At 47.9% G+C, this 23,373-nt stretch overlaps 1 protein-coding gene across 5 annotated transcripts in view; it reads right to left on the bottom strand.

Annotated features, from left to right (window-relative positions):
• Window positions 1–6,439: 6,439 nt before the first annotated feature.
• LOC121356752 (rho guanine nucleotide exchange factor 17-like) overlaps window positions 6,440–23,373 on the bottom strand; it is a 45,508-nt gene continuing 28,574 nt past the window's right edge. For 3 of the 5 annotated variants that reach the window (XM_041473488.1, XM_041473485.1, XM_041473487.1), the window contains 6 exons: window positions 21,092–21,210; window positions 11,970–12,144; window positions 11,044–11,248; window positions 9,995–10,617; window positions 8,962–9,107; window positions 6,440–8,137 (listed from right to left, as the gene is read on the bottom strand). In XM_041473488.1, the coding sequence (XP_041329422.1) occupies window positions 7,342–8,137; window positions 8,962–9,107; window positions 9,995–10,617; window positions 11,044–11,248; window positions 11,970–12,144; window positions 21,092–21,195 (2,049 nt within the window). In that variant the 5' untranslated portion in view covers window positions 21,196–21,210 and the 3' untranslated portion in view covers window positions 6,440–7,341. Of the gene's footprint in view, window positions 8,138–8,961; window positions 9,108–9,994; window positions 10,618–11,043; window positions 11,249–11,969; window positions 12,145–17,715; window positions 19,447–21,091; window positions 21,211–23,373 lie in introns of all 5 variants that reach the window. The other 2 variants (XM_041473483.1, XM_041473484.1) reach the window with 1 other exon arrangement.

Below are 23,373 nucleotides of genomic sequence, written 5' to 3'. Positions count from 1 at the left end.
GCCACTTGGTACCTCTGCCTGTTGTCTGATCATCTGCTGTTATTTGCTTCCCTTGCTGGGAACCTGTTCTGGAATGCCAGCATTTCAGTTCATCCTTCAGCTGTCCTTGGACAATAATGGAGTTCCTCCCCTTGGCTGTAGTTGTTCAGTGGCACACTTCTAAACACTGCCAAGTGCAAAGTCAGGAGCTGCAAACAGATTTCATAGGCTTTTTAATATTTTTTTTTAAACTTTGAGCAATTTCACCAAGAAAAACAAGAGAGCTATGGAGTTTATCCTTACCAACCCAAGAGGTGGCAAGACTATTTTAAGTGCATCTTCTAATCTTTCATGTTTGTCCTCATCCTTTGTTATCTTACCTCACTTAACACGGGGAGATGGCAATATCCCCCTTTCACAGCTGAAGAAAATGAGGGTGTAACTTCCTGAGCCCTGCGGCAATGTAACAGCTTTCAAAGTATTTCTTTGTTCTTGCCCTGTGCCAGTGTTTGCTCATTTCTTGACTTAACACTGTGGAAGTGGGAGGAAGGAAGGAGCTTAAGCCAGTTTTGCTGCCCAAATCAGAGATGGGGGGTGAACCAACACCCTAAGGCTGTGCAGACACAGCTGTGCACATCAAGGTCACACAGGAAATTTGTGGGAGCAGGGGAATAGCGAAGGGTTACCTGAGCATCAGTTTGGTGTGTCTTAGGTTAGAGGACTCCTGGCATGTGAGGCCATGTGTCAGGGCAGCTGCTGGTTAAGGCTTTGCACTGACTTGCATCCCAGGTGCTCCAGTTGCATTTGGTCATGCAGCAGGTCTGCTTCCTGACATGGATCCTGTAGGACTTTGTGACCTTGACAAGGAATCTGCACATTTCTCTGTAATGGTAAAACGTACCATTTGATCTAAGTGGTAAGTTGTGTTCCTGTCCCACAGCTGGGAGTAGAGGGAAGAAGGGAAAACTCAGAAGGACTTGAGTAGGGAAGGGGGAGCAGGGAATGGCAGTGGACTGCAGAAGCTTGCTGGCTCATGGTGAATCAGATGCACTTGAACTCTGAACAAGTGACTCCTGTTGGTACTGAATGGACTGCGCAGTGTGTGCTGGCAGCTGGGAGGGGAGTGAGCGCAGGAGCACTGGAGAGTCTGACTCAACACCCAGGCTGTTCCCTGAGCCACTTGAGCCTCAAGTGTGTTCCTAGGAGTGCTCTCTTGGATATCTTTGTATTCACTAGCTTGTTTGGATTTTTCACATCTTGATGTCATTTCTGTGGGTTTTCTTTATTTCAGTAAAAAGGGTACTTAAATAGTTGATTAATGGCTCTTTATTTATAGCCCTGCCTGTTGAAGCCCAGCAGATCAATGAAAGTGCTGACCTGAAACAGTTTGGGAAGCGGGGGTGAGCAGGATGCACAATAGACCTTGGGGCTGGCTCTTGAACTGGGCTCTGCCTGCTGGAATTGATTAACTGCAGCCAGCCCAGCTACCTCTTCAAACTGGCACTTGTCAGAGGACACTTATCACCTCTAGGCTGCCCTTTCCTGGTGCCAGCAAACATCTTTGTGCAGTGAGCTGGATCAAGGAACTGATTTAGCTGAAACAATCTTTATTTTTCAGCAGTGTTTGCTCCTGACCTGGTGCATCACACAGTCCCCTCCATGCTGTGCCAGTGTGTTGGAAGGAGGCTTCTTCCTCTCCCTGCAGTGCCAGCTTTCAGTATTCTCTGAGCTGTAACACTGTGTGGTAAATGGTTTGATTTTTCTTGCAGTAATTTAACTGCTTCCCATTTTGAGAGGATTGCCAAGGATTTTCTCTCTGAACAAATAATTTGCCTTTATTTCACTGCAAACTGAGTGAGCTACAGATCCTCACCCAGGTTTTTCAGCCAGCAAGATCATTACACACCAAGGCACTTAAGGGGAGCAGAAAGTGAACGTGGATGATGCTGGGGGTCTGTGGATCCTGACCTGTCACCCATCTACAGTCCATTTTCTCTTGTTCAAGTACTGTCACAGGATGCAGCTCTACTAAAGAGAGCTGCACTGGATGCAGGGTGCAGCTCTACTAAAGAGTGTCAGGGTTGTTCAGAGTCTCCTCCCTGCTGAATTCATGGAGTGCTGTGAAAATGAGTGTTTGGATTTCAAAAGGAAGACTCCTATCTGTTTTCTATCTCCTGTCTGTGTGTTGTGGGTCAGGCATGAGTTAGGTAAGATGGGTATCTCCTTGCAGGCTTCATTGCCTGTTTATTGTCACTTCAAACTGGCACTCCAAGTTTGCATTGGTTGGTCAGCACTGGGGGCTTGCCCTGCCCAAGGAGAACATGGCTGTTTGAAAACCAGCCCTTTCTTGAAAGGAAGAATACACTCCTTATCTGAGTGCTTATTCACCTGCACATTTACACTCTGGGTGTACAAACATCTAACCTGGGGAAAATGTAAGAGCCTGAGCTCTGCAAGGTGCTCTGCTTCCCTGGAAGTCTTCCCAGGGATGTGACTCTGGCACTGCAAGGGAAGTTCCTGTCCTAGGAGGGAAGGCTTCAAGCCACCTGGGCCTCCAGTGCAAACAAATCCTTTGCCTGATTCCATGCAGAGAACCTTCCCTGAGAGGGCTGTTTGCAGGCTGGGTCTTCTCAATTGCAGCTGAAATAATTTCTCAGGGATGCAAAGCCTGCACCGGTGGAGATCACACTGGGGCAGGATTTGAGCTGGAAATTATTATTGTGTTAATCCTTGCTAATGGATCTAGAGCCTAATGCCATCTTTTCAACTCTTTCCAGCTGTGTAACTGCTCCCAGTCATGCCTGGGCAGGGACCAGTGCTGGAGGATGCTCTGCCTGTGTTCTGATTGCCCCCAAGTGTTGTTCCATCTCTGCTGAAGAGCAGGAACTCTGTTCCTATCACTCAACCTTTCCCTCATGTTGTAGAAAGGTTTCCCTTAGGGGATCACCTTCACCTTCCCAGGGGAGGTCTATTCTTCTCTAATGAGTGCCCTTAGGGCTTGCCTGGAGCTTTTTGACTGTACAGTGTTACAGTCAAAACTTCCTTTTTTCTTCATTGCTTGTACCTATGTCTGCTCAGATTGCTCCTCTGCAGCAGCATGTGAGAAATAAGGCAGTTCCCTCATCTGCCTGATCATTTTGCTCCTCCGTACTCCACTGTAGTGACAGGTCACTCGATGACAGAGAGCACTTTGAATATTTATCTGATCTCTGGGAGGAGTTTCCTCTGTTGCTTTCAGTTCCCCGTTTTTCCAGTTTCAAGTCAGAGAATGTCAGCCTAGTTCCAGCTAAATCTTACCCAGTTCCCCAGCACACACGAGAGGAGGCATCACAAAACGAGAGTTACAGCTGCCTCATCCATGAGCCCTGAAGGGATCTTTGACATGGTGCTAGAAGATTTAATTTTTTTTTCCCCTTTGAACATGTCAGGGAAAAGCAGGACAGTGCAAGATTCACCAGAATCTCTTGCTGGGGGAAAAAATATTTCTGGGACTTCTGTTGCATTATAAATTCACATGCAGCAAAGTCAGGAGATCTGAGATGATCTCAAGAGTTTTTTTCAGGATTTGGTGTATACTGAGGTCAATCTCAGTCTCCAATGACAACTGCTTGCTGCCAGACCAAAGCTGGTTTTCCTCTCAGACGTGTTCTTGATCAAATGTGAGATCCACACTGAGCACCCCTTCCCCATCTGCACTTCTTTCTATGACAACCAGGAAAGTACGAGGACACCATAAAGGAGAGGATCTCTATTCACTAAAGCAGAAGTGTCTGCCCTCTGAGGTATTTGCTCTTCATCTCCACATGTTTTCTTCAGGCTTTCCCACCCAGCCTCGTGACTCATAAAGGAGCTATTCCTTCTTTCCTAGGGACTTGAGGTCATAGAGGGCTCAGTCCAGTGTTTTGTTGTCTTGTGTGTCTGCCTTCAGAACTCAAAACTACATGGACGCTAAAAATAAAGACTGTCTTTTGTTGTTTTCCTGGTAAATGACCAGTAAGGCTTATACAAAATCCTTTTTAAAGGTCATTTATGAGTTCTGGTAAATCAAAGGAGTAACCAACTTTTCTTTTTTCTCCTGTCAAGGAATACTTCCAGAAAGGTCTGCTTGTACTACTTGGGTAGGTTCAGTGGGCAGGAGTCTTGAAAAGTAATCTTAGTATTGTCAGTCATGACAATGAAAGGCATAAAAATACTACAGAGACCTAGGAGGATGGCAAGCTTGGAACAAATAATTGCTTTCTTGGCTTGCAGACAACCCTTTTCCAAGTACCCGGGGTTATAATAGCATTTTGTCAGTTTGTTAATCAGAAATGGAAAAATACAGCACGACTAATCCAAGTCTGCCAAGTAAGATGTGTACATGTGATACTGAAAGACCTGGAACTTCCCAGGAGAGGGATCATCTAGTTCAGAGGATTATGGAAATCTACTGCTTTGTCAATGTACTGACACTCTTGCCCTTCCTGTGCTGCCTCACCCCACACCAGAGGCACTTGCAGGGCCTTGTTCCCTGCTCATGTCCCCTTTCAACACCTGTAATTTACAGGCAGGTGAGCAGCTGCACACACCAGGTACATAAAAGTAGCGTGTGTTGGAAGCACAACCTCTGTCCAGTCTGACAGGTTCAGTAATCCCACTGTCGCTTCCCATAGCTGTCCCAGATCCAAGGGCTTGTACTTACTGTTCCTTAGAACAGTAAGTACAACAGGTTTTTTAGAACAGGGCTACAGCACCAAGCACACGTCCTGCTCATAATACCCGGTGATTATTCATGGACCTTCTTCTGGGGAGAGTTTGGTTCAGAGGAAATAGGCCATGATTACAGGAGCCTGGCAGGCAGGTGCTTCCTGTGATACCTAGAAAAACCCTGAATCTGACAAACTGAACAATCAGCCAAACATAAGATTGATGCTAAATATCAGACCTTTCACGTACTTATTGTTCTCTAACCTTCTTGAACAGCCAGGCTGGCTGAAGGTATCTTGATTTAAAGATATGACTGTACAAATGGTCTACTAGTGGTTTCGAGCATGAATTAAGATGGAGGAAAAATCACTGTGATGGAAAGTAATTGAAAACTTTCCAGCAAGCAGAGCTTTGTGGCTGTGAAAACCACTCACTGTTTGGACAAATTGGGCTGTTACTGTACTTATGCCTTCTCTGGAGCGGTGCTCCAGAGAAATGAAGAGAAGGTGGCTGTGCCATTGTGGTCTTGGGAGAGAAGACAAAGGTGCTACAAGCTGTTGCTTTTTGCATGTGAGGTGAATGGGGCTTGAAGGCTCATAAATGAGATCTGTCACAACAGCATAAGAGAAATCTTCCTCCAGCAGCTGCCCTGCTCAGGCATCTGTCTATGTGAAAAAAAATAGCAAACTAAAAGCAATGCCTCATGCTCTTCACTGGCTGCTCAGTGCATGTTTTGGGGGAACAGTTTATTGTCTAGTGATTAGAAAGAGCTGGAGGGAATTCCAGCTCACCTGAGGGAGCCAGGCTGCTGCCCTGACAATCACTTTGACAGCTATTGCTTGCTACAGAGCTCAGCTGTGTGCGGCCACGCTCATGTCCTGGGTACCCTCCAGATGATGTAAATCTTCCCATTTCCTCAAGGACAAGATGAAGCACTAAAAGGCTGGATGGTGCAGAAGGAGAGAAAATACAGCCAGTAGGCACACATCAGTGGTGTCTGCCGCAGTGCCTGGAGCAGTGCAACAAGCCCTGGCAGCTGAGGCCAGAGGACAAAGCACAGGGCACAGTTTGAGGCTTGCTCAGATGCTGGGTCAGTGGTGACTTTACAAGACTAGGGATACCTTTGTGAAGATGTCTTTTGTCTGCCTTCAGTGGTGACCTTTGATACTGGTTGATCTCTGGAGAAATACATAAATGTGCTTGTGTGAATCCTCCTGTGAAATAAATGCCTGTAACAAAAATATTTTGTTGGTAGTGAATAATACTGATTGGCTTTGTCTTTACCCTGTGGGCCTAAAAGAACATTTACAGGCTGTCCTCCCAGATCCATGGACCAAAATTTAGGCTCCTTTAGTTTAGCCTCTAGGCTGAAATCTGGCCTTTGCTGTGTAAGTCACAGTGTGACATTTTGCAAAGCAGCGGTCAGTGTTAATGTCAGGCTGAAAAGGTTAAACCTTGTTTGCTTTTTTACCATTGTTCAGCTTCGAGTAATTTCCCTGCTAAGCAACTGAGAGAGGCTGGACCTTATGGAGCAGTTATTTGTGGCCTCAGTTTTGGCTCCAGAGCAAAAGGGTTTGTGCCAATCTGTTGTTGTCTAGTGAGAATTTGAGTAGCAGGTTTGTACCACTCACCCAGTCTCATTTGGAGTAGCCCTGAATTCTGTTCAGGGGATCCACAGAGCAGATGTAGGCACATTGCTCACCTGAATGCCACCCATATGAAGTGAAACACATTCTCCGTAATACAAATATTAAAAAATATCCACCTGAAGTAATTGAAACATAATTATTAAAACATTTTATGTTACTCTACAGTACAATGTAAATTGCTCCTTTCAATTAAATTTTGAAATACACTAGATTACATAATTTAAATAATTGCAAACTCTTAAATTCACTATCAGTGGTAGCAGAGCTGTATTTACATATACTTCTGAGATATTTCAGATGCAGCATTATGTTCCAGTCCCTAAGTAAGTTAAATAACAGACTCTCACTGGGAGTGTGCTGCTCTTCCACAGGTTCTAAACGTATGTGGGGTTTATGCGTTTGCTCTTTTTTTTTTTATTTTTTTTTTTTTTTTTTTTTTTTTTGGCTGTGTGCATGCAGCTGAATCTGAGCAAATTGATACCTACTTGATTTGGATTAAAGATGAAAGGCCTTTCTTTTTAAACAAGTGTTTTGACTGAATATACAGAGGTGAATAATGAAACACAGTCCTTAGGAGTAGTGGTGGAAAACAATTTTTTCCAGCTTTCATCCTCTGTTGCATAATACTGCACCTAATTTTGCTGAATACCCGGACTTTACCTAATGCTGATGAAATATAGTCAATAGTGGAAACCTCTCTCATTGTCAAGACTGGCTTTCAACACGATCCATGCAATGGCAAGCATCATACATCATTCTCCTGCAGTGCAACATTAACAAGTTAAATTATTATCCTTCAGTGATCTCCTCGAGTGGAGCCCATCTCTGTATGTACATGAGCCACAAACTATTGTGAGTCCAGAGGTTGGAGTTCAGCACCAGGCTGTGGCATTTGCTTCCAGTGCTAGTAAGAGTCTTTGGGGTCCAGGCTCCTTCCTGTATTGGCCATGGAGCAAGTTCAGGCCACTGGGTCTCTTGGCGGTCTTTGCATGTGGCACTGGTCAAGCCAAGCCTGCCGGCGCAGGACTCAGGGCCTGGTGTGAGGAGTGCTGATCATGATGTTGGGCAGCGCGTTCCGCCGCTTCTTCCAGGAGCCCAGCTCCCTGGAGTAGCGCCTGATCTGCCTGAACCAGTGGTGAGTCCGTGCCCGGTCGCTGTCCCGGAACACAAATGCCTCCCGCCTGATCTCAATGAGTTCGAAGGTGTCGTCGCAGTCGGGATCAGTGGAGACGATGCAATTACTCAGCCTCAAGGGCTCCCTGAGCAAATGGAACTTCCCATTGTTTTTGTCCCTGATGAGTACCAGCACTGCGTCCTTCACAGGCCCTGGCTCAGCTGATTCCAGGCTGGACTCGGACACACGCTTCATGTTCACCAGGAGGAGGACCTGCATGTTCTGGAACTTCAGGGTCTTGCTGCCTTTCTTCACCCACTGGCCGTCGGGGGGCTGGGCCAGCTGCAGAGACCCCTCCATCACAAACCGCGTTTCCTCCCGCAGCCAACCGACAGTTTTGAGGGCGGTTTCTCTCATCTCGATGTTGATGACTTCCCTCTTCTTCTTGCTGTCCTGGCGAAAGGATCGGAGGGTCCACGTGTTCCCCTCCTGCTTGGTTTTCATGTTGATGTGCTCCAGGTGGGACTCGATGCGGCTCTTGGCCTCCCGCAGGCTGCTGTGGTCTGGGTGGTACTCGGTGGTGGCCTTGATGATTCTGCTGAGCAGCAGGGGGTACTTGGTGACCCTTTGCAAAGGGGCCATCAGGAAGGACCTCAGGTTCATCCGCCGCAGTGCTGTGTTGTCGTTCTGGGAGACATTGAGGAATATTCTGCAGGGATTTAAGAAGACAGGATGAAATGGTGGTTGTTCTGCCAGCAGATGCTGCAATCCTAAATGCAAATGAACGGCATGGTGCTGACAGCTGCTGGGCACTGCAGCCCCCCCCATTTTTAGCAACCTTGTGAATTCTGTCTTATTAAAGACTAACAACCATTTCTGCAGCTGTGCTCAGCTGCAGAATCCTGATGAGGTGCCTGGGACACTTGCACATAACATCCTAACAGTCTTCTATTAAATCATAAAATAGCAAGGGTGTGATCTTTCTCTGGTAGCTACTGACGTAAACATGAGGCAGATACATCAGTTTATATCAGATTGCATTAACTTGTAATGCCTTTCATCATTAGATTACAAAGCATATTAAACAAGAATTTGGATGAGCAGTGGAAAGAGAAATTACTTGCCTGACATTGCCCAATAGATCAAGGCTAGGAATGGGAACCAAATTCCAGTCAAGTGTGCCACAAAGTGGCTTTCTGCAGTGGAAATCCAACCCAAGCTCCAGCACGGGGACTGAGAGCTGATCTCAGCTGAGTATTATTTGGTGACAGTTCAGTGCAGTGGTCACTGGGCAGATACTGCTAGCACAAAACATGGAGTGCAGCTGGGGCCAACTGATTGGCATCAGTGGGGATACCAAGGATTGAACATTTTTTGAGAATAAATGACTGTCCTCACCCGAAGAGGGAGCAGCGAAAACTGAAGAACACTAGCATCAGACTTTGATCTAGATGGGCTGGCAAAGGTTTCACCTTCAGCCTGCTGCCTTTCTGTCCCCAAAGCCTGGATGAATAGGCTCATCCCCTTTCTCACCTGAGCAACTCCTTCTCCTTCTCCAGAGCATTGAGCATATTCACAGAGGAGGACTGCTGAAGACAGTACGTCTGAAAGGCTGGCAGCATGTTCACAAATTCCAGGAATATTTCTCCGATGCACACGGTCATCAGGTCATCGTCCCCCTGCAAGCAGCAATAGGGCCCTGCTCAGTTAGCTCAGGAGAGGCACAGCCACGGGGCCTGCCTTCAGTCTTATCAGCATGAACTGCTGCAGGATCAGCTGAGCACCAGACCAAAGGTGGAGCTGGGCTCACCCTTCCCAGTCAAAAGGCAATTCCTGCAGGTCTGGGGGGAGTCAGTGTCTGGGGAAGGGAAGGAAAGCTGTCTAACTTCTTGCTCTTCCACATGCAAAGAGCTGTCTGCTCTCCTCCTGTGGTCTCAGCCAGCTCATCAGAGCAAGGGCCTGAAGGCCAGAGTAAGCTTCTTAGTCAAGAGGGTGTATTGTGCCCATGCTGGTGGGGCAGGAAAGCTCCTTATGCAAGGCAGGGTGCATCAGTAGAAGAGGCCATACACAGCTGTAGAGCAGGGAGCAGCCTGCACTGCCTGGCCCCACACACAATCTAGAGCCGAGCTGCAGTAAACTGCAAGCCAAGGCAAACACAGCAAAGCCAGCATGAAGCCAGCCAGCTCAGGGCTGCAAGAGCACAGCCTGGGAGACAGAGCACGCTGAGCTCTGTGTCCCCATGGTCACATTCCTACCAGCATCCAGGCCAACTGGCCTAAAACTAACTCTGATAATGGGAATCATTAAGACCTGTTAATGGGATAAATGAGCAAGACTGCTGATGTCAGTGGCATCACCATAGCACAGTGAGTCCAACACCTGTAACCTGGCACAGAGCTCCTGAAATCTACAGGAATAGCTGAGAGAGTAAGGGACTAGATAGCTGATAGCTGACCATAATCCAGGAGTCCTGCCTCCTCTGCTCCAACTATGCTGCCCCCCTAATATAAAATTTATTCCAGTCTGCCTGGTCCAGCCCCTTTAGAGGGCAGAGGCAACATCATACCTGATCAAAGGCCTGATCAATCTCTTCTTGAAGTATCTCCAGGAAGTTCTCATTGAGGTCAATGAGCTCCTGGATGTTGCTGAAGATGCCCTGGAGCTGCTCCTGGCTGAGCAGCCCAGCCGCCTGCATGGGGAGGTAGAACTCCTCTTTGATGATGCGCAGGTCTTCTCCATAGCTGGCCTCCGTGTTGACAAACTCCAGCACGGACTCCTTGCGCTCCGTCCTGCGCTTGCGGCACTTCTCGCAGAGATCAGCCCGCCTCTGGTTGCAGTTCTGAACATCTGTCTCCACCGGGAGGTCCCTTTCTCCACAGTCGGTGCAGGGACGGTGGGCTTCCCAGGCCTGCAGGGAGCTCAGCGTTTCAGATGCCCTGTTCCTCCACTTCCTGGCTGGCATCTGGCCAATGCCACTGTCTGCCCTCTCCACTTCCGCTGACTTGGTCCGGGTGGCCGCAGTGGGATCCAGGTCATCCCGGGCATCATTCACACCAACAATCCCGCTGTCTGTGCTCAGACTGCTGACGTTGCTCCAGTGACGTCTGGAGCGGAGGGAGCCCCGTGGGGTGCGTCGGGTCTCATCAAAGCTGCCACCATGGCCAAGGTTGGCTTTTGCTACCACTGGACCTGAGAACAGACACAAATCATTACAGGCCCTGCCAGCTGCACACAGCTCACCCGAGAAACTCATGTTGGCACAGCCGTGAGTGGCAGGAACCCTGGGGGGACAGTCTGGTTCTGGTAAAGCAGGGCTGTGAGCTGCCTCCCCTGTTTTGCTGCTGAGACTGGTGAGAATCAGAAGTAAACAGCTCCCAGGTGAAGTCTGGGATCTGCCATCTCTGCACTGCCCATACTTGTGAACTCATTTGGACTGCCCCTTCCCCTGCCATTTACCAGTCAGGGACAGAGCAGAGCAGATCCTGATTTCCTGCACACCTGGGTACAACCCAGGATGCTTCCCTCCCCTAGTTTTATAGAGTTACTCCACATTTACAGCAGCACAGCAGGGCGCAGCATCTGGCCCATAAGCCCCCGAGTGTGCAGTGTGTGTACCACAGTCTCGCTCCTGCCGGCGCTTCTGAGCGTGCTGCCGGGCTGCAGCCGCGATCTTCAGCTCCAGCTGCTTCCTCTTCACCGAGTCTGTCGGCATCGGGTCACTGAAGTGTGGCCGCAGCCGGCACTCCCGCTGTGCCTTGGCACCATCCGTGCTCTCATGGACAATGTCGGAGCTGGATCGGCGACAGGCAGGACTGGGGGTCTGCAAGAAAGGCAAGAAAGGGTTTGGAGCAAGGCTGAGCTCAAAGCAGCACCTGGATTGCAGACACTGGACTCCAGTTGCCAAAGGAGGGAAAAGGAAACTCATCAGTAAAGGGATGGTAAATGTAGCTCTGCTACATGATGACTAAGAAATCTGTCTCCCTGAGTCCCTTTGTCTTGCTCAGCCCTAACAAGTAAGGACCCCTGTCCCTTTGCTGTTGTATAGCTCTGAGTACAGCAGCTCTGAGGTGGTTGGATCATGGCTGTCAAATAACCATGAAAAAGTCAACAGCACAGCCCTGGCTATGTGTGCTCAGGGACCTGAGCTCGCTTGCAGCTGCTCTGTGAAGGCAGCAGGGTCAGCAGTGCAGGGTCAGGAAGTCCAGCCTCTGTGCCCCACCTGCACCAGCAGCTTGCCCAAGGGGGCACTAGGAGGGAATCTGTCTGAACCCCCAGACACACTGGAAGCCTGGAAGGGGTTATTGCTGAACTCCCTGCATGAAATGCAGCAGCACATAGGCAGAGGCAAAAAACTCACTCCTGTTTTACTGAGTGTAATAAAAAAGCTTCTAATGCTTCTAACAGCGTTTAATTGCTCATGGGAGTTTCCCAGATTGCCATCTCCTAGCCTGCCCAGTTCCTACAATGAAGGGATCCTTCAGAGCTTCTAACAAGGAAAAAATCCTGAACACATGCATGAGAGGGGAATTCCTCTCCCTTACATTCCCTGCAGGTGGAGTGTCACTGGATGTCTCATTGCTTGGCTTGTCCTCCCAGGTCTCTGTTGCCATGGACATTGCTGTGGGCTGCTGGCTGTCCTCCAGAGGTGGGAAATCAGCTTCCCTCAGATCACACTGCCCCTTGGAGGGGGATTTGGCAGCAGTCTCGGCATTGCAGCTGCAAGGGAAGAAGCAGACTCCATTGAACATCACAGATGCAGCTCTCCTGCTATTCCTGACATAGATGAGACTGAGCAGAGAGCCCAGGTTCAAACAATGGTCTGCAACAGTTCAGGAAAAGTGCAGGCAGGGTTCGTGACTGGTCAGCATGGGTGGCTGTGCTTGTGTTTCAGGGGCTCTAAGCACTGCTCAGTTAAGACATTGCAAATTGGGTAACTGCACTCCTACCAGCATCAGTCTGGGTTATCAAGTCTTGGCTGTTCACAGGGCATTTTTGTGTCCATAAAACATGAGGTGATCCACAGGGACCAGAAACACTCCTTTCTAAGTAGGCCACTTCCATATTTGCTGCTATTTAAGGATATGCTGCCAACACAGAAACCATACTGCTCATCTGGATGAAAATCACCTGCTATAAACCATAATACTTTGAAGGGATTAGAGGATTAAAGGAGTATTCCCTCTGTTTTTCATCTCATATGATCCCAAGCCCACTGAAGTCACTGGAAAGATACTATCTGTTTTCAGTGAACTCATGATCAGGCCTTTTGGAGCACTTGAGACCTGAAAAGACTGGCAAGTGTCTGTTGCTCTCACTTGGCAGTTCTGGGATGCCCTCATCCACAGCTGTCCAGTGCTAACAAGGGCCTGGCCTGGCTGATCCAGGCAGCCCGTCCATCCCCACGTTCCCCCTCTGTAGACAGCATCACTCTCCAGACAGACTCAGTCTGCTGCAAAACCACCGACTTGACAGAGTAGTTGACAGGTTGTTGTGTGTGATACTATTTGTGATACATTTTTTTTAACAGGCTTTCTAAGACATCTTATTTCCATGCATAATGAAGTGTTGTGAGGACTGAATATGGATGCTTGTATATACAGGAAGCCAGTGTCTGGAATATATTTCAGGTTCTGCATGCATTTTATGCTTAACAATAATCTCCTGTGAGAAAAATCTGCTTCTTCTTAAAGGCTTCACTTGTGAACTTATGCTGGTAGGTCAAATTGCTAATGTGCAATTCCAACAGTGTCAACTACAAGCAAACACATGAGACAGATGGGCATTCTCCTTGCAATGAATAACAGTTGGCTCCAATAACAAACCATCAGCCAATACTAAAATGACTGAAGAGGGAACAAATCTCCCAAAATACAAACTGGCTCTGTTGTCAGGCCAGAAAAGTTGGTTTGCATCTCTCCAGCTGATGCTTTTTCATCTTCCTCCATTAATATTTCCAGGTCCCTGCTGACACAACCAGTTAAAAAGAGTTTAGCTATGGCTATGTGACAATGGCAACAGTGCCAACAGCAGGCTCCTGGCATTTGCTTTTTTGCTGTCTCTCTCCAGGTCTCTACTCCCCAGCCTGTAGAAAGGGGATACCAATATCACTGCTGGCACAGAGCAGTCTGTGGCACTTACAAGGCAGCAGCAAGAGCAGCACAAGCTCACAGCAAGGTTGCAGCCCCCCCATGGTACTGGCCTTGTCTGGTCTGGCTTGAGAGGTTCCTGTCTCCTTCCTCCCTCCTGTCCCCAAGCATGCTTGGGGTACCACTCCTTAAGTGTGTGTAACTGTCTGTGTGGCCATGATCTAAAATCAGTCTTGAAATTATATGGGTTTTAAAACCCCTCCCTTATGTATTCTCAGACAGATAATTTAATCTGTGTTTCACTGAGTTGTGTAAAGTATGAACAGATCAGCTGGGCAAACCCATGTGAAGGAAGGCACAGGTTAAGGAGCAAGAAAACTCTTGAAGGGTGCCAAAAACCACCCTTTCCAAAAGCTGCTCCTGTTCAAACAGCTTCCTGTTCAAACAGCTTCTGGTTAAATAACACAGAAAAGGGACCATGCTGGGGCACAGAGAGGCAATGGGATGCACCCAAGGTAGTAGCAGAGCTCATAATTGGAATATTATCTTCTTGATCACATCAGCTCCCACTATACAGAACATATTCTCATGAGAGATGCTGAGCTTTCATTTGTCGTTTTCACAGTGCTTCAAGATCATCCACTTAAATATGGGAAGCACTCCAGAGTATTGCTGCTCCTCTAAGTGAAGCTGACAGCAGCTCTCTGCTGATAGGGTCTACAGACCAGATGCCACCACTTATTGTGGTTTCCATAGCCCAAAAGGGATATTTAAAAAGAATCTCCAGACGTGATCTTCAGGGGAATAAGAGCCAATATTACTCAGAGAGCTGAGCTATGGAAACATGACTGGAGAATAGGAAATTCAACCCACCCCATGGCTGGTCAACTGGAGGTAAGGAAAGGCAATTATGCAGACCCCACATTGTGTGAAATTAGGTTTCTTCATCCCTGGTTTGACTGGTCTACTTCTTGTCATGATTAGATCCCTTCTGCTTGATGTACTGGCCATGTGGTCTTGGGGCAAGTGCTGCTCCACACCCCACTAGATCAGTGTGTGATCAGGGGGATGTGGGCAAAACAGGGAGGATACAAGCAGTTTCGTGGAACAACATCTTAGGGCTGCTCCTTTAACATTTGCCTCTGGCTTAGGAGGAAGAGGGGACATTGCCAAGAAAACAGGATATTGCCCCTTTCTCTAGTCCCCTCCTCCTGGCAGAGATCTGTGCTGCCAACAGGTTCACACCATCGCCTGCTCAAGAAAGTCAAGTCCCCTCTGCCCTCACAGAGGGGTGTAGAAGGGGGGGACTCCAGCATCTTTCCTTCTGTTGGACTAAATCACTTATTGGGACAGGAGTTTGTGTCTGGTGTTGGTGTCAGTTTTTCCTGTTCTCCACAAGAGAGGTGATGCACTTGGGCCAACACAGAGAGGACCAGTTCTTTTTGAATGCGTTTTTAAACCTCTGGCTATCAACTCTGAATTTCATGGAAGTGGAGGCAACTGTGGATGGTTTACAACAGGAAATGCACCTGCTTTCCTTCACTGTCTCTATGGGCCTCTTCATGGCTTTATCATCATCCAGGCCAGCAGTTCTCAGCCCTTTCCAAACGTTCCTGACTCTTTCTGACTAATGGAAACATTTTTGTGCATGTCTTCCCTGCTGTCACCCACCCTCCTGACTTGGTGTCAGTCCTCTGCTAGGGAAGCTGGTATTGTACCCACTGTCCTGTTGTCACCCCACGTACAGCCCATCACTCTTTTCAGGAAGTCTTCTTTCTTAGTCATGTCCTTGGCTAAATAGTGCAGCCTTCTGTTGTCACCATGTCCCTCATTTCACAGACACAAACCTGAGCTATTTGCATGTCCTTGTCCTAAACAATTCCCCACTTAAGCAATTTCAGAAAGTGGACTGTGTACTGAAAAGCTTACAGGATTTCCACACAGATAGCAACACCCCTTCCCAGCCAGGATGACAACCTAAGTTAAGGGTATCCAGTGACCCACAAGGGGGCTAAAGCCACCATAATTATGACAATCAAATCTTCACTGACAAAATGTTAAGTCAATTGACTGAATCTTAAATAATTAACAATTAATTACTATGGAGACTGCTAACTTACAGACAAAACTGCTTTGTAAAGCTGACACTTACACAGAAGCACTAGAAAAAGAAGACAATTTTAGCTATTTTATTCTGTGATGCTCCATCATAACAACTCTATCAGAGCCTTGTTGAGCTGAGTATCTGTGGAAATGGGACCAAATCCCCAGCTTTCAGCTAATTTCTTTTGAGACTTAGAAAGAATGTGGCCTGGATGCCAGCAATCATAATTTAGCACCCTAAATGCAGACAAAAATCTCCCACCTCTGCAGTGAAAATCTGAAGTAGTGAATATTCATGGATATTACAGCCCCAGGTGAAAGATAGAAAACTGATACATTTCAAAACAAAGGAAACTGGAGTTTCTCAATGACCAGTGCTTTGGCAATAACAATTACCATTAATTGTTATTCCTCTGAAAACAATAAGGCCAGGGTGGTTCCTTCACATACAAAACTACCTTTCTAATACTGGAACCATTGTCATTCACATTTTTAGATAAACTGTCATTTTGGTGTTAATAAAAATTGCTTCAGAGATTTTAACAAATCCAACTAGGGAGACTGAACCCATTCACAGAAACAAAAACCACTGTGGATATTAAAAGCACAGAAACCACACATAAAGGCCCTGGGCAGGAAGTGTTTGGAGGCTGGGAGAGTAGTGGGAAGGAAGAAGGAAGATCATATGCACTCCTCCTTTCCTGTACTTGCAGCTTGGGCTCCAGATACCAGTACAACCATTGACCTGCAAAGAGACAGCTGTTCTTACACCCTTACTGCTTGTGCCATTCTGTGTATTTCATTTCACATTCATTACAAAAATAGCCTAATCCATTAAAATGGTTGCATCCCATAACTTTCTCATGTACCTCTTCATCAGATTTTCATACCGTAGAAGAAAAGCACTAAGGCTGGGCTGGACAGCTGAGAGAAGCACTGAGGGCTCTGACACCAACTACTTCCCTTTGGATATAAAGTTGCAGAATTATTTTGACTGTCACTCTGGCTTCAGTCCCACTTAAGTTCTTTCAGATGACTCTCATTCCTGTGGAGAAGTCACTATTATCTCCTCCAAAACCAGAGTCCAGTCTCAGCCCAAGCATTCCAGAAATAAAAAGACTGCACACAAGGTTGATGCCCTGGCATTTCACACGCCCATCTGTGGATTGCAGAAGCAGCCAGGAACCAAGTCTAATGCAATTCTTGGCAAATCCAATCATGAAAGCCAAGTGCATGGAAACAAACCACTCCACCAACAATTACTCCTTTTCCCATCAGCCTCATCTCATGATAAGACAGTGATAACTGCTCCAAATTCATAGCTTCTAGAACTTGGCTGATTCCTACTGTGCCACCCTGCATAGAAAGGGATTCCCATTTCTTAGGCAGGAGGGAGGTAATAAGACTGCAGTGTCCAAAATCAGGATAAAGAAAGCAGTCATGAACATCTTACCCAGAGAAGGGGAAAAACCCTGGATGGAGAAGGAGGAAGGCTCTACAGAAGTATTTTCTCTGGCTGCCTACACAGAGATGGCAGAAGGACAGTATTTACAAGTACTTTCACTCACTGCCTGTGCAGGTCTCCAGAGGGGGTTAAAGACTCGTAGCAGCCATCTCACCCTTGTGTGCCTGCTCACTACACTACTGCATGCCACACTATCTAAATTCATGTCCTGCAGTGGTGGGACAGACCCTACAGCTTTCTTCAAAGCAATCATATCAATACTTTGTATCCTTTGGCTGTCTTCCACTTCTAACAGATGCTTTAAAAAAAAAAAAAAACATTCTGACAATTTAATACAGAAATAAATGGGTGGGAAACTGAGTGTCAGAACTACTAACAGCTGTTGTCTTTACAGGATTAAGGTGCAAAAAAGGCGAAGTCTAGATGAAAATGCTTTTTGATGTTTAATCCTCCACAAAGTGGAATTTAAGCTGAACAGCTTTAAAGACACGTCCATGCGGCTATCACAGACTCCAAGATGAAAGGCTCTGCCAACAGCACATTTATGCTACAGGAATTAAATGTACCTATCAGGAAAAAGACCAGATCATTAACAAGGGAACTGCTTTCAGGCGACCCCACAGAGCATGTTACCTTTTCTTAATAAGTTCCAAGGCTGAACCTATGAATTCATCCTTCATTTTTTGTAGCTTAGCTCCATAGCTGGATAAGTCTGTGGCTTCTAACAGCAGCGATGAACAGCAAGAGGACTGGGTTTCAGAAGCCAGTGACTGCCCTGCAAGGTGGAGGACATCATTTAATTGTCTTGTCTCTCCTTTCTGCTGCTCATCACTGAAGATCTGCCCAGCACTGTGTATTGCTCCTGCCTGTAGAGGTGATCGTGGAACAGGACTGGAGCAAATAGGGACTGGTGATGTATCTGGGATGGAGGTCTGGAAGGTTCTGTCCTTCACCTCAGGACTGCTCATTTTGAAACCATCCCATGTGGTTGGGCTTTGGGAAAAGCCAGCAGAGGTGTGGTTTTCATGAAATACATCATCATCCTCCTCTGCTGTGACAGCAGGTTCATTCACAGCTTTGGTCTCTAAAGCTTCTGGACAGACATTCTTACTGTTTTCCTCCTCCAGTGTCTGGTTTGCAGGCAGACCCTTTTTCAAGCAATCTGCGGGCCCACTGCTGTTGTCAGATGAATTTCCCTCCTTACTTCTCATTTGCTTGAACTCCTCAAAGGTGGGTATGTAGAGCCTCCCTTTGCAGTGGCCTTTCTTTTTCTGTCCCAGTGTGACTTTGACATCTGTTTCCCCACTGTACTGTTCTACGGTCTCTGCTGTTCTGGATTTGCTCATCTCATGGCTTTCCCCAGCAAGCTGAAGGGGCAAATTCGGGGAGCTATTCTGCCTTCGGAGCTGAAGCCTCCTCTGAGCTTCCTGCTTGATGTCTTCTGGACTGATGATCCTGTGTGCAAAGCACAGTCCCTGTCCCTCTGTGAGGCTGTGCCTGAGAGCAGTGTGCTCCACCAGAACCGTGCAGTTCACAGCACAGCCGTTCCTGCACTGCCGGCACTCCTGGCATCCAAAGCACTCCTGGGCCATCAGCTCAGGCAGGGCCACCTGTGGGCGCACTGGCTTACAGGGCTCTGCCACCTTACTGCTGTGCAGCCTCAGCTTCTCCTTCAGCTCTTTTCTGGCATCCCCGTGTAGGGCTCTTTCCTGAGCGGAAGGGAAGAGCCACTGAGGCACTTTGGCAAAGGGAGGGAGAAGCACATCCTGTGCGGATCGAGATGTCTGTTTAGCATGGAGAGAAAGGTTCCTCAGAGAGTCTGATGCACTCTGTACTGGGGCCACATCCACACAGCCTTCTGTCCACTGACTGGTGCCTCTATAGCGAAAGATGATCTCGTTATCCAGGCTCCGGCAGTGAGAATACAGCCCACAGTCAGCAACTGCTGCCCAGTGTAGGTTTTCCACACTCCGATACATCCGGTTTTCCACGGGACTGGCCAAACGTGCCTTGCCTGTGTGGCAGGCAAGAGTGTGGAAGTCCCCAGAAAAAATATGAGTGTCTAGGTTCTTTAGTGGATGCATGCTGCTAACTGAAAAATCCTTTAAGCCATGTTGTGCACAGAGCTGATTATTTTGGCAGCTCGAGATCACCCGGCAGTGTTCCTGTCTCTCATCAACACTGATGTATGTCATAGCAAATGCACATGGAGGCTCTAGGACAGTGGCGTCTAGGGGGAGAGGAGGGAGCTGGGGTGTCGCTTAGATGCCAGTCAGTGTCCACAGACCACAGACAGCAAAGTGTGCTGCTGGGCACTCACATAAGAGAGCTCTCACATGGGTGGAGTCGCCATGCGTAGAAGACCTGTGAATGGAAGGAAAGATGAGTTACTGAAGCAGCCGGGTGCTGACTCGCAGGATGCAGCAGCAGGTCTGCTTCCAGGGTATGCAGAATCCAACACAAACAGCTTGTGCAGGAGCAGAGCAGCGTAACTGGGCGATGAGCTGTGGGGCTTGGGACAGGGAAGCTTTTTCTTCTCCAGCCAAGCCAACAGTGGCCTTACACTACTTGTCTGAATTTGGAGAAGTTTTTCCTACCTACCCTCAGTAATTCCCTCACATTAACATTGCTCAGCTCTAGAGACAAATCCTCAGAAGGGCTTGCTGCAGGCTCAGCTTACGCACACAGCAGCACTATGGAGACGGCAGGTTTACAAGACATAGTGAGGTTCTTTCCCTAAAATGGGGTGCAGACAAGAGTGTATAAGTTAAGGGGGATGCTGGGGCCGGGAAAGGATGACATAACTGCAGTCTCCTCGAAGACTCAAGTAGCAAGGAGGAAGAAGAAGGCTAACAGGTGGTGGTTTTGTGCCTGACAGTCACATTGCAGACCCTTATTGCTCTGATTCACCCTTCACAAGGAAGATAGATACGGTTTACTGACTGCATATGGTAGTCAAGCATTGCCAAGGCCTTTCCAGTGCAGACACAAAGGTATCTTACAGACTTCCACAAATGCACCCTCCTGACTCCTTAGCCACAGGCTCAAATGATCATCCTCCCATGAAAGCTCAGTGGAGGCCCCAAAAGAGAAAGCTATCCTTTTCAAGGCTCCTCCTGTGAGCTGTGTTCAGCACTGTAAGGCCCAGGGAATCTAAGTGACCAAATCATATGTTCAGAGTGGAGAATTAAATCCCTAAACTCCAGTTTGGGCCAGCAGGATGAAGGCTAAGTGGCTATGTCCTTGATGGAAGTGGACAGAGCCTCCTTACCCTGAATGGAGAGACTCTAGATTTTTTTTAGGGATTTAGGCCTCATGGACTTGCCAGCAGTCACACAAGACATCAGTGTCTGCTACAGTCTAGTCCACTCCCTTCCTTGGCAATCAGAGGCAAAGAAAATGAGTGAGTGCTATATGTAAAGGAGAGTAAGATTGGGCAGGGGATATGGGGGTAGCCTGAGATTCGTAAGGGCAAAACAGAGCTGGGATGGTGGGGCATGAGTCTTTAATAATAATCCAGGCAAGAACCAACCAGGGTGAACACACAGGAAGAGGTCTTGATAAAGCAAGACAGAACCAGTTACAGCCCAGACTGCTTGTTCTGTAGTGCAGCTGGATTCCCCACATGTGGCCAACTATTCAGGCAGCACAGCCACTTGATCAGGAGGGGAATGAAGAGGTTTGTCACTCCCTGAAGGCTAAGACACCACAGGCACCTAGCTATGTGATGTACCAACAGACATCTATCTGAGAGGAAGTCTGAGGTACTGTATTGCCTGGAAGACAGTTTTGCTAACACACTATGAGCTTGATTTGTCCTTTGCTTAGAGTAGCTCAAATTAGCATATTTTCCCTGCATTAATGAAATTATGTCTTATCTCATCCCAGAGAGGGAAGGCAGAACTGCTCCTGTAGTTCATTGCTGAATGAAGAACATAATTTGCATCCTTCATAACTGCTAAAAATAAAAATTAAAACTAGCTCTCAAAACGTCACAGGCACTTCTCACCCGGTCTTCTCATGGTGGGGCTGGAGTTCCCCCTTCTTCACGGCTCTGGAGGAGCCCACAGGTGACAGCAGAGAAACGTGAGGATCAGGACTTTCTGTGCTCATAGGTTATAACATAATCTGTCAAGAAAGAAAGAATTATATGATGTGAAAGCCAGTCACTGAGCAGAGAGCATGGCTCCTGGTAGTGCCAGAGGGTTCCTGTGAGAAAGTGCTGTTAACAAAGGATGCCATGCCCTGTCAGGTTGGTCTGTGATCAGGTCACAGCCACAGGACTAAAAGCCACCACATACTTTTGGCACTATGCTTTCAGAACAAGAAGAAAGAGAAAACAGCCTTGCTGCACTGAGAGCAGAGAATAAAGCCGCCCTTGCCCAAGGCAGGGAGTTACACAGAGTAAGACCTGAAGAGAAAGCAAGGCCCATGTGAGGCAGGATCCTGGGCTGGACACTGACTTTCCAGGCTCTGCATGTGTGCATGTGACAGCAAGGGGGCCAGAGGAGAAAGTGCACAGGCAGGGGCAGAAGCAGTCAGGAGAGCAGCAAGGAAGCAGAGGCACAGAAACAACAGGGTGGGATCTGTCTGTCATGCTCATTCACCAAGAGATGGGCAGCATTGAGAAGACAATTAATTTTTGCCCTCATGATTCTCTTCAGGCAGAAGTTCACTGTCTGGGCTCATAGAGCTGGGCCCTCTATGGGCTGCAGGTCACCTACAGAGATGTCAGGCATGGGAGGTCAGGGGCCACTCTGTCCCTGCCTGCTCAAGTGCACAGCATGGGCCATGCAGGGGGGTTTATACCCCTCCATTTCTCAGGGGAATGCCTCAAACCCTCCAGGAGGTGAGGGTACCCCTCTGCACTGCAGAACAGCACATTTCCCCAGCAGCCATTGAAGGTATCAGTGCTCTCAAGCACTGCCAGGCAGCAGGGACCTGCTGCTGCTTTGTCAGGGCAGGATTCTCCAGAAATTGTGCATGAGATGGCAAAAGTCACTTTTAGGGAAGGAGCAGCTGGAAGAAACCTCCTGTGGGCACAGTGGGGTAGGCAGAGTGAGGGATAGAGTGGGAGCTAGAGGCAGGTTTGCAGAGCAGAGGAGCCAGAGAAGGCAGAGAACAGCCAGAGCTGGCTAAGAGACAGCAGGGGACAGAGACTTTCCAGAGGAGGCTGCACGAAGTTTGCTGACATGTAGGCAAGAACTAAAATTTACTGGATTAAGTGCAGAAGGATGGGAATTTTGTTTCCAAGTGATTTATTTTAATATTTCTCACCCATTGGGGGTGAATTTTCTTACTCTGAACAGTGATTATTTTAGTTTAAACACTTCTGACACAAGAAGTCCCTCTGATACTTCCAGGAGAGCTCAGAGCAAAGGTGCACATGGATGTAGCTCACAGGTGGGTGGGAAAGGAGGTCTGGTGCCCTGGCTGGAGTGAGAGGGAGTCTCAGAAATCAGTGAGTTCTGTTCCCCCTACCACCCGCAGGGCAGCTGTGGAGATCTCATAACAGCCAGCTCAGGCAGCAGCACCTTTGTTCCCTGTCACTCCACTCTTAGCAGGACCATCTCTTTCCAGCTGAACTCTTGTGATCTTGCCCATTCCTCCATGTCCCCGTCCTGAGGGCTGTGCACAGCATGTCAGGCAGCTAAGCTTAATTTCACTGAGCACCCAAGGCAGCTGCTGCCCGAGTCATGACCTGGACAGGGGGCTGGCTGAGGCACAGCCTCCTTCCCCCGCTGCTCAGGGCTGCTTGGAGCAGGAGAAAAGCAGTGGCCTCTCTAAAACAGGTAATTTGTCCCTGGCTTGTAACCAGGAAACACTGAGTGTTTCTCCCTCCTTCCCCTGTTCTTGTGCTCCGTGGCACACAGCAACTGCATCACAGTTTCAGCTCAGATGCCTGCATTTGTCAGGTCATTGACATCCCATGATATGAAACATGCCCACACACTCAGCTCCCAGGTAACATGGCCACAAGCCTGTTGTAGGCAGTCTGCTGGAGGCCAGCACAAGATGGAGACAGAAAAAAACCCAAACCAAGTTAATATGCTTCTGGTTGATAAGCTAGAGATGATCTCTGAGAAAATACTTGCAGGCCCATGGCACATACAGAGTATTTAGCTGCAGTCCTATACGGTCACCAACAAGGAAACTTTGGGAACCGCAGCAGCTTGAAAGTTTGTCCTCCCACCACCTCAGAGCTGTAAGTACATGCTATAGCTACAGCAGGGGATTCCAGGTATTGACTAGCAAAGGTCAGTGAAGTGTAAGGCAACAGAAGGAATGAAG

Source organism: Pyrgilauda ruficollis, unplaced genomic scaffold (assembly GCF_017590135.1).
Source record: "Pyrgilauda ruficollis isolate IOZ18807 unplaced genomic scaffold, ASM1759013v1 scaffold3, whole genome shotgun sequence".
Taxonomy (NCBI): domain Eukaryota; kingdom Metazoa; phylum Chordata; class Aves; order Passeriformes; family Passeridae; genus Pyrgilauda; species Pyrgilauda ruficollis.
This window is presented reverse-complemented; position numbering and strand designations above follow the sequence as displayed.